This window comes from Sinocyclocheilus grahami, unplaced genomic scaffold (genome assembly GCF_001515645.1).
Source record: "Sinocyclocheilus grahami isolate Dianchi unplaced genomic scaffold, SAMN03320097.WGS_v1.1 scaffold440.1, whole genome shotgun sequence".
NCBI classification, from domain to species: Eukaryota; Metazoa; Chordata; class Actinopteri; order Cypriniformes; family Cyprinidae; genus Sinocyclocheilus; species Sinocyclocheilus grahami.
In genome coordinates this window covers 55707-66475 of record NW_015505619.1, presented here as the reverse complement: position 1 = coordinate 66475, position 10769 = coordinate 55707, and the positions used below count along the sequence as shown (strand labels likewise).

General features: G+C 34.7%; 2 protein-coding genes across 2 annotated transcripts; both read right to left on the bottom strand.

The window, feature by feature from the left end:
* Positions 1–1907: 1907 nt before the first annotated feature.
* Positions 1908–3515, bottom strand: LOC107551999 (cornifelin homolog). The gene is made up of 4 exons (XM_016233811.1): positions 3422–3515; positions 3158–3345; positions 2885–3079; positions 1908–1925 (listed from the first exon to the last, which is right to left on the bottom strand). Exons 1-4 carry the CDS (start codon positions 3513–3515, stop codon positions 1908–1910), a joined length of 495 nt encoding a protein of 164 aa, XP_016089297.1.
* Positions 3516–7784: 4269 nt separating this feature from the next.
* Positions 7785–8969, bottom strand: ponzr2 (plac8 onzin related protein 2). Its single transcript, XM_016233859.1, has 3 exons — positions 8846–8969; positions 8351–8505; positions 7785–8007 (listed from the first exon to the last, which is right to left on the bottom strand). The coding sequence occupies exons 1-3, from the start codon at positions 8949–8951 to the stop codon at positions 7885–7887; spliced, it is 384 nt and encodes a 127-aa protein (XP_016089345.1). The 5' UTR covers positions 8952–8969; the 3' UTR covers positions 7785–7884.
* Between the last annotated feature and the right edge of the window lie 1800 nt (positions 8970–10769).

The window sequence follows — 10769 nt, the reverse complement described above, 5'->3', positions numbered from 1 at the left end:
CATCTAAATGCTATTTCAGATGCAGATTCCAGAAATGTTTTCTTATGTTGGAATGAAAGACGCTAAGTACCGGATGAAGTGCTGCTTATTCTTATCCAAATATGCAAAATGGAAGAAAGAGTTAAAACTGAACGCAATCTTGCTACTCAAGCTGTGTATGAACATTTTTATATATATATTTATTTGCTTCTTTTCCATTTTGCATTTACTTGTACTTTTACTTTCAATACTTAGGTATGCTTAAGATTAAAAAAAATATTTTAGTACTTAAGTACAATAAATATCACATACTTTAAGACTTTTACTCAAGTAATATTATAAACGGTGACTTCTACTTCTACCAAAATCATTTTCTGGTAAGATATCTGTACTTTTACTTGAGAATGGCTTTTAGGTACTTTATACACCACTGTCTTATTGAGACAATAAAGCCCTCTACACCTACCCCTAATCCTAACCAATTAAGATAACCAACCCATGATGGTTAAGCAACCCATGATGAAGAACTTTATTTTTAACTTTTCAATTATTTCCTTCATTTGTATTGAAAATAAATGCCTTTCCAATGTGATATGGTATGTAAAAAGGGACATTCTAAAACGCTTAATGTGAAAAGCTCTTAACATGGCTTAATGCATTAAACAGTGCTTTTAAAAGACCAAAGTCAATAAGCATATTATTAATAAAGCATACTATGTACAGACAAGCAGATGAGTCCAGAATAAGAATGCAACACGTTTAAATACACCTTAAGCTTTTTCCTCCCATAAGGAACATGCTTAACGTGGCTTAATGCATTAAAACAGTGTTTTTAAAAATACCAAACTCAATAAACATTATAAATAAATCAACCTTGTCTGTACATAGTATAATTTATTAATAATGTTTATTGAGTTTTGTATTTTTAAAAACACTGTTCTAATGCACTAAGCCACGTTAAATGTTTTCATGGGAGGAAAACACTTAACGCGTAATTAAAAGCGTTGTGTTCTTATTCTGGACTCATCTGCTTGTCTGTACATTACAGTATCTCACAGAAGTGAGTACACCCCTCACATTTTTGTAAATATTTTATTTAATCTTTTCATGTGACAACACTGAAGAAATGACACTTTGCTACAATGTAAAGTAGTGAGTGTACAGCTTGTATTACAGTGTAAATGTGCTGTCCCCTCAAAATAACTCAACACACAGCCATTAATGTCTAAACCACTAGCCACAAAAGTGAGTACACCCCTAAGTGAAAATGTTAAAATTGGGCCCAATTAGCCATTTTCTCTCCCCGGTGTCATGTGACTCATTAGTGTTACAAGGTCTCAGGTGTGAATGGGGAGCAGGTGTGTAAAATTTGGTGTTATCGCTCTCACTCTCTCATACTGGTCACTGGAAGTTCAACATGGCAAAGAACTCTCTGAGGATTTGAAAAAAGAATTGTTGCTCTACATAAAGATGGCGTAGGCTATAAGAAGATTGCCAAGACCCTGAAACTGAGCTGCAGCACGGTGGCCAAGACCATACTGCGGTTTAACAGGACAGGTTCCACTCAGAATAGGCCTCGCCATGATCGACCAAAGAAGTTGAGTGTACGTGTCATATCCAGAGGTTGTGTTTGGGAAATAGATGTATGAGTGCTGCCAGCATTGCTGCAGAGTTTGAAGGGGTGGGGGGTCAGCCTGTCAGTGCTCAGACTATAAGCCGCACACTGCATCAAATTGGTATGCATAGCTGTCATCCCAGAAGGAAGCCTCTTCTAAAGATGATGCAGAAGAAAGCCCGCAAACAGTTTGCTGAAGACAAGCAGACTAAGGACATGTTACAGGTGTATTTATACGTGTGCGATTTCAAAGAAAACAAAGCAAGGTATGATTAATCAGGCACAAAAAAAGCAGCTAAAACTGAAGACATGTCTAATGAAGTGAGTAGGTCTGAATAGAGAAAAAAAGTAAGATTTGTCTGATTCAACATGAATGGATGTGATGGAATCTCTCCACTTCTTTCTCTTTGAATTCTATCACACTGAAAATCACACTGTTCCACATTTACCATAATATACTTCAATGACAAATTATATTAAACGATAGTGCCCAACGCATAACAGTATAAGAATAATCTAAGAACAATAAATTATTTTTAATTAACATTTAATGAGCATTGTATGTCAACTCTGAACAAAGAGAGATTAGCTTCCATCTTGAACATAAATCTTCTATTTGGCTAAATAATTTTATTATAAATCCGTTCTTAAGCCAAAGTCTTCCTGTCCACCATGATATGCAAAATTAACTGTGCTATGAAGTTATTAAATGTTGAACTGGAAACACAAACACGTTTAAATTATGTATTTTGTCTATATACTATATTTGTCTATATACAACCACTTCAGTTACAATTAAATGCTATAGTTTTTGACAAATGTCATCCTATTTCCATTTTTGAAGAACACTCCATACTGTAAATATGCAAGCCGCATATAACTCAATTTATCTATTTATTCCTTTAAACAGTTCATCAGTTGTCCTCACTTCTGCTATTTAAGACTCAAAGAAAAAAATCGCTTTATGATCAAGAATCATCAGTGTTGAAGAAAACAAGACTTTTAAAACAATTTACTCAGTTTTTATTTTTAAAAAAATCATTTGAATAAGTCTGATTAGCTAAACCAAACAAGAAAAACAAATACAATAAACAATATAAAGTATGCAATATAAGCATATTTTCCAAGTGCACCCGAGCTGTTCACACAAAGTCATTGATATTGATTAAACTGGTTAGCTATTACTCTATGAATCCCTTCTGATATTATTTAAGCAAGATACATGTGGCAGACCTGCGGTGAACTTCTACATAGCAACTGTCTTAATTGGACTGCAGGACCAACTCCTACCGGTGCGGCACCGATCACTGTCGGCTGCTGCATAGCGACAACTTGTGGGTTAACTGCCATTGGAACTGGCTGCATCATGGGGTTTCTTTGCACTACTTTGATTACTTTTTTGCGTGCTTTGATTTCTCTACTCATCTGACACCAAGAACACCAGATACAACAGCAAGTCACCATGATGTCCTCACAGAGACTGCCCTGTTGCAACACATACAAACAAATGATTGTTTTGTGGCCCTCTTTCTTTTATCGGTAGAGGGACAGAAAAAAACTCACCCCAATTTGATATTTGTAGCGAACTGCCACCCTCATTGCCAGACCCACAGGCCGAACACAAACTCCAATTCCAAACGCAGCCATGAGAGCTGGGCCCAATATGTCCAGCAGAGGCAGACAGGTGCTCTCCCCAAACTCTCCAGTGGTGGTGCAGGTAAAGCAAGGAAAGCACCAGAACGCATAGCAGCCTGAGGAACAAAAATACACATAATGCGATATCATTTGCATGTAATTCAGTAAAAATGGAAAGGCCTTTAAGTATACTTGAACTCACATCCTCGCAACAGTCACATATTCCTGAATTCCAAGCTTCCGTCCCAGCCTTGCCAAGAGGCTGCTGCACAACTACAGTTGCCATAATGATTTGATCTTACTGATATGGAAAGATGACAGAAATGTTAAGGTTTCACGGATCCTGGTGATATGTTATTTGATATATGAAATTCAAATTTCATGCATATTCATTTCATGCAAATTCAAAAGCATGCATGCATTGCAGTCACGTGTTGCAACATTGGTTAGAATGAAACTGTTGTTCTAACGACCCTGTTTGGCAGGTTCAGTGTTGTACGACATTTGAGGAAATACTGTTGATGGAGCATGTTTTATGTAGGTTGAAGTAATTCAGCTAATCATTAATTCAGTGATCATTTAAAGAGATTTTATTCCAAAGAATTTTAAATTCCAGCATTGAAAAATGCTGCAGAGTTACAAAGAAAATTTTATTGTAATCCTACAAACAAATTTTTTTTAATAATTATTTATAATTATTCCATATTTTATGTACATGTGTCTCTGTGTGCATTCTTAAATTAAAACAAGTTTGTTCATTACACTTACAGATGATTTACTGTCTGCTGTGACTAATATATGGTTTTCATATTTCACCCATAATTCATGTTCAGAGTGCATACAATCATATCAATGGCATGACATCATTTTGTGTTCAAGTTTGCAAAGTAATTTACAAAAAGAACATTGACTAATTACCAGTGTACAGAAATAGAATAAACAGAGCATTTAGCATCCGAGCAGTACGCAAACATTTCAAAAGAGGACATTCTAAAAACAAGTTCTAAGAAAAAATTCTCACCCTATTTTTCCAAACCTTGTCAAATTTTAAAAGGACAGAATGTAACTTATACAGTTGGTTTAACTGCTGAAAAAAGAGAGAAGCAATCAGAAATGGCTTGCTTACTCTTCTAGTGCAACTGCTCCAGCTTTTTCTGTCAAAAGAAAGTAAAAGCAGACGTATTTATATGTGCAAGATTTGATAACTGAAAAAAATTGTTTTACTGAACCATAGAAAATATGCAGCTAAACCTGAAAACATGTTCAGTAAAGTGAGTAAAGGGAAAAAGGGGTTGTGTTGTCTAATTTAACATGAATGGATGAGATGGAATCTCTCCTCCCCTCGCTCTTTGCATTCTAAGAGAGACAGAAAATCAACAGTTTATGACACTGTTCTACATTCACTTTCATTTACTTCAAAGACAAATAATATTAAATGGGTTAAATTAATAATAATTATTATTAATCATTATTAATAGGGCCCCATGTGTAAGAGTAAAAAAAACAATCCAAGATCAATAAATAATTGTTTCATTAACATTTTAAAAACATTGGATGTAAACTGGAGGCAGCTGAGTTTGTCAGCTGACATATGGATTTGTGAGATACCATATAACATGAAAAGCTTTTACTGTAATATCAACACAAAGAGCACAACATGTAATAAAATTACATGCAGCAGATTAAAACAGACTGGAAAACAGATTGAGTTGGAAAGTGCTATTGCAGAGCATAATAAACATGATAAACTGTTGTTTCTCTGTTATATGTTGCTAACAAAGACAAAAATCCTAAAGGAATAATTCATCCAAAAATGAAAATTTTACTCACCCTCAGGCCATCCAACATGTAGGTGACGTAACTTCCGACAACATTGTTGATGTTTCAGAATTTGTATATTATGATCAAATTCGATTCAGCTTTAAAGCAGCTCATTCTTCATCATTCAGCTCAATTCAGCTACATTTTTGTTCTTATCTGATTGTGTCAGTGCCATCAAATTGATAATATCAACAATATTAATATTAATAATGTCTAGGTGACAGTGGCACCCAGGGAACCCAAACTCCATCAGGTGACAAGCTCAGTCAGAGGACCAGTTCTCTAGCCTAAATGAAGGAACATGGTGTGCATCACAAGTCAGATTTTTGGATTTATGTTATTTAATATAACTTAGCATCATCTCTTTTTGCTTGAAGATTTGGATAGACTACATCACATCAGAAGAGTTGTAGGCTATCCAGCAGATTGAAACATGAAGGTAGAGCCAGCAGTAGATGAAGTAGCCTATAGTTTAGTTTAACCATTTGGCTAGTTGATGTTGTGAATGAAGATGAATGCTGACAAGCTGAGAATGCTGATAAGTTGAGCTGATAAAAATGAGAAATAATCACAATAAAAGTGCATGATATTTATGTGGGCAGAGTGGGGTAAAACGCATCCCCAAACACCCAAAAAAATTTTTACCAAAATAATCACTAGATAAAGTCAATATACATTTTTGTTGTAGCTATGGACTATGTTGACAAGAGTGGTATAGAAGTATTCACCACGAAGTGTACACTGGTGATGTACCTGAGAGAAAACTGATTTTACAGTAAGTGATCTAATTTTCAGCGGTAAGAAACAAAGTGTTTTAAAGCTTATTGTTTTGTAGAAAATTACAGTTGTATAAGATATGAGAATAGTAAGGCCTGAAGATAGGGAGCATGTTACAAAATTACCTCAAGTTAGCATCAGGTAGTTAGTTAGCTAGCCAGTTAGCATCAGCTAACAATATTTTTCAAGGCTATTATATTATAATTATTTTTATTTTTAAGCTAAAACTGCCTGCACTCTTATTTTGGTGTAAATGTATGAAGCAAATTGCTTTGACTGGGGGCAGCAGGACAGCAGACTACAATATAAACATATCTAACCACTAAGATCTTGCTTTAATTTAATTTGGGCAATTACAAAAAGTGCACCAATTTGTTTACCTGTCTCTCATAGTGAATTTTAGAGTAAGATTTACGCTTGAACTATTCTTTTTAAGAAAACAGTTAGCTACTTCTTATGAAACGATACTAGATTCCAGCCACAGGCAAATTGACTGTTTATACTGGCATGCTCACAAAAACAGTAGGCCCACAGTTTATGGAAAGCCGTTTTAACATTTAATCTATATGCCGTGCTAGTATATTTTCATATACCATTTCAGCTACCCGGGCCTATCGTCCAATGAAAGAGTCTTTACAGTCATGGGATCAAGGTTTGATTGGTTTGCCTCGGCATTTAACATCAACTGATGATTTAATTAAAAATATAAAGCGCAAAAATGGCATTATTATAGACGTTTCATCAGTACTCTTTTGGTTAAATACGACTGTGACAATTTTAACGTAATTACGACTTTTTAAAAATGTGTTTTATCTGTAACATTTTATTTTGGCATGCAGTTGAAATTTTATAGCTTAAGAATGATCTCACAATCTGACTATTTCTTATTTGAAACTTATCTGTCATGCTCTTACTTTGTACTAAGCGAAAAACAGGCTTTCATGCAAAAGAGGTTGAGACTTTTCTGTGCTGGATTGTGACATACCTTGATGCTATTTTTTGCAAGTATGTTGTTTTGCAAGTATGCTGTCACTTGGCAGTGTTTTTTTTTCTTCTTTCTTTTTTTGTCTTTTTGCATTTGTAGAAAATGTCCAGCAGGGGGACACAAACCCCACAAAACAGCTTACACGCATTATAGTTGCTAAATGTGACAATGTCAACATTCACATAAACCTCAGAAGATAGCCTATTAAAAATATATTAATAATGAAAGGTCAAATTAAAACAAAACATCATGCTAATAATGAATTATTTGTCATAAATATCTATAATAAAAGTTATATCCATTACTACTAATAATAATGTAATGAGAGAGTCTTAAGAAGCAATTTACAGCATTAACAAAGTCACAAGAAAACAGGAACATATAGACTACAGGAATTTTACTATACGTGTGCAAACACACCCTTCCAGAGACAGGAACAGGAAAGTGTCAAAGAAAATGATCAATAATTTATTGTGTAACAACACAAGTGAAAGATATTAAAGATTTTCAGTCTTAAAATAAAGGCAATCATGAAAAGCAAACATGCTGGGAAGCAATACACATTTCTTGCTTCATGCTTAAAGTAAAACTCAAAAAAAGTATTTTTTTTCCTATTCCATTTCATAAGTGAGTATTCATTTCTGTGTTGTTTTAATAAGCTTTATTATTACAATTGTGCTGAGTACATTCACTACTGTCACAAAAACACTAACATCTGTCTAGATATGTCAAACACTAACTTCGCTGATCACACTTTAGTCATGGGATTGATGATGCTGATTAGAAACTGAGTAACTGACATTAAAGATACATAACAATACAGACGTTACATTTAGTAGAAAAAGAAAACTTTAAATGTCCTTGCGTTTCATCACAAATTACACCAGGGATTTACAGAGAATCTTCATTATTACAATAAGCATCTAATATAAATGCAATATAAAAATGATTCAGTTCAATGAGATATATTCAGTTATGAGATATATTAATATATATATTTGCCTTTCAGCGTGTCAGGATTTTCGTTATGATTCTTATCATTTACACACCACCATAGCTGCTTCAAAACGCACTACAAATTCCTGGCACCAACAAGAGTGATTTGTAGATCTCGTGCTTTCATCTCTCGTGACATCTGACACCAAACACAAGCTTTGCAAAATGTGGCCACCAAGCAGTCATGACACATGTCACCCTGCAAATCAACACAAAAACATATTGGCTATACTATACATCGACCTTCTCATTTTAGTCACATTTAAAACATGTATGACATATTACCCACATTACCCAAAAGCGATAGGAAAAATATGATGATACTGCTATCTTAGTTTGAAATGTGCTGTATAATTCTAAATGAAGACACGTTTGAATATGTTTATTAAAATCACTGCTTGAGGGAATAGGCCTAAACATTTGTGTAGGCTAATTTCACTTTTGGCTTAAACCTTGTAGTTATACAGTAGCCTACACGTGACAACTAGCCCCGTTCACCCCTAAAAGTGAAGTAAATTATATTTTTGATTAATGATTCTTACCTTAATGCCATAACGCTGGCGCATTGAGACCCTTATGGACATGGTTATGGGTGGGACGATGCCACATAAATCCAGCAGGGGGAGACATAAACACTCACCGTATTTCTTTGCTGTGATACACGCGAAACACGCGAAACACCAGTAAGCAAAGCAACCTGTTCACAGAGAGGGACGTAATAATAATTGTTTTAGAGTGAATGCTTTACAGGGCTTTATGACACAATCTACACTGTTAATTGCTGCAGTAGTCTGGATGTTAAAGATGTGAGCAGGTAAGTCATAGCATAGGCCATAAATTCAAATCAGCCAGGGGTGAACTACAGGACGCTTCAGGGAAGTCTCTGGTTCTGATCTATGACAGCACTGAGTAGCAAATATCTTTTGCATTTCACAGAAGAAAGTAAGTCATACAGGTTTGGAATGGCATGAAGGTGAGTATATATATATTTTTTTCTTCCTCACTTGTATTTTTCATTTTATACAAACTTTACTTACATTCTGGAACGTCATTGCAACAGTCACAGATACCTGACCCCCACTGATCAGAATCTCTGGAGACCATAACAGGCTGTGGCTGCATGACTACCATTGACTTCGACATGTTTACACCTACGTACAACAGAGAATATGATTTCAGCATCACAAACATTCCAATGATTTCTTATATATACACTACCATATATACTACTGCTTAATATTTTTGTTGAAACCATGATATATTTTTCAAAAGGTTTGAAATAGACATATTGTGTGACAATATAAATGTCTTTACTATCACTTTTGATTAATTTAATGTCCATGCTGCATAAAAATTAAAAAAAAGTTTCCCAAACGTTACCCCAAACGTTTCAATAGTAGTGTAACAACAATTTCCACACAAATATTAAGCAGCATTTTTTTTTCAATATTGAAAATAATAAGAAATGTTTCTTGAGCAGCAAATCAGCATATTAAAATGATTTCTGAAGGATCATGTGACACTGAAGGCTGGAGTACTAGGAGATCTGGTTGCTGAAAATTAAGCTTTGCATCACAGGAAAAAAAATATGCTTTAAAATATATTAAAATAGAAAATGCATTATTCTGAAGTTCTAAATTGTAATAATATTTCACAATATTACTGTTTTCACTGTATTTTTTATCAAATAAATGCAACCTTGTTGAGCATAAGAGACTTCTTTCAAAAAATATTCCATAGTTTTGACTGGCAGCATATACATTAAATTTAAATAAAAATTATGATATATATTAAATATCATATTATTAATTTAATACTTATATATTTGATTATTCAATTTTTTTAAAGGTGTTTTCTTCATATAAAAGAGTGCATGCAGCTTAGTGTTTACAGCTTTTCAGAACTCACAGTAAAACTATTCAAGTCCTAATACAAAAGGTTAAATAATCATCTTAAACATACAGATAAGAATAATGAAAATATCTTCTGATCCTGATATCTGTGTAGGAAATCTTCACTCACCTCTGTGTTGACTGGTCCAACGTAATGCAAAGTATCTGCTGTTTCTAAATCTGTGATCACAATCTTGCATTTATACTGAGTGCACATTGGCTCTAAAGGAAACCTCCTTAACCTGTTAGACAAGTTCACAGCAGCATCTTTCAAGCATTACACTTAAAAAAGCTCACAAAACAGGGCGGAGAACAAGACTGCATTGCTCCATGCATATGAAGAATCCAGACATGCTTAATGTATGAAAATATAAGTATTCATGTAACTGATGACATGAATGCATACACTCTCAGAAAAAAAGGTATGTCACTGGGGTGGTACCTTTTCAAAAGCATATTAGTACCAAATTGTTAGTACCTTATTATTAGTAGCTTAAAGGTACATAATTGTACCTAAATACATATTAGTACTTAGAAAGAAACATACTAGTTGTTGGAAAACCTATGACATGGTGATTGTAGCTCCACCCACTGTTGACAGCTGCATCCTATTCTGGCTCCAATTAGGGGCCTTTAAGAAGGGTTGCTTCTGAGCAGTAGTCAGTTCATTCCTTGTTCACTGCTCTGGATTATTTCATATGGTGTTTGGCTGTGTACAGATTTCAGAAACCCGCCTGATACCTGTGGATGAAGTCATGTACTGGCATTGGTGAAATAAAACTTGTAAATGGATATTGCCTCAAGGTGTTTTAACTGACATCCCATTGTGATGCTCCCCCTACGAATAAGCAGTAACCTAAGAGTCTCTTACATGGTCCTTCGAGCCGGAATTTGAGCATCCCAATGGACCAAGAGCAATATACTAGCCAATGCCATGTACCACCTCGTCGAGAGTCTTCAAGACAGACTAAGCCTCCAGTCTATCTTGAGGACTATGAGACTACCTTACCGCCATTGAAGCCTCCTCGAACTAGCCAGTCAGTTTCCTTAGCCCCAGTCCAAAGCAGTA

Bases quoted from the DNA above. Each gene is read 5' to 3' on its own strand.
- LOC107551999 (XM_016233811.1), bottom strand. From the start codon at position 3,515: ATGGCAACTGTAGTTGTGCAGCAGCCTCTTGGCAAGGCTGGGACGGAA. The intron at 3,346-3,421 runs GTATACTTAAAG...TTTGTTCCTCAG, and splicing joins TTGCGAGGATGTGAGTTCAA to GCTGCTATGCGTTCTGGTGC. The intron at 3,080-3,157 runs GTGAGTTTTTTT...GTGTTGCAACAG, and splicing joins GCTACAAATATCAAATTGGG to GGCAGTCTCTGTGAGGACAT.
- ponzr2 (XM_016233859.1), bottom strand. From the start codon at position 8,951: ATGTCGAAGTCAATGGTAGTCATGCAGCCACAGCCTGTTATGGTCTCC. The intron at 8,506-8,845 runs GTAAGTAAAGTT...CTCTGTGAACAG, and splicing joins TTGCAATGACGTTCCAGAAT to GTTGCTTTGCTTACTGGTGT. The intron at 8,008-8,350 runs GTAAGAATCATT...GTTGATTTGCAG, and splicing joins GCCAGCGTTATGGCATTAAG to GGTGACATGTGTCATGACTG.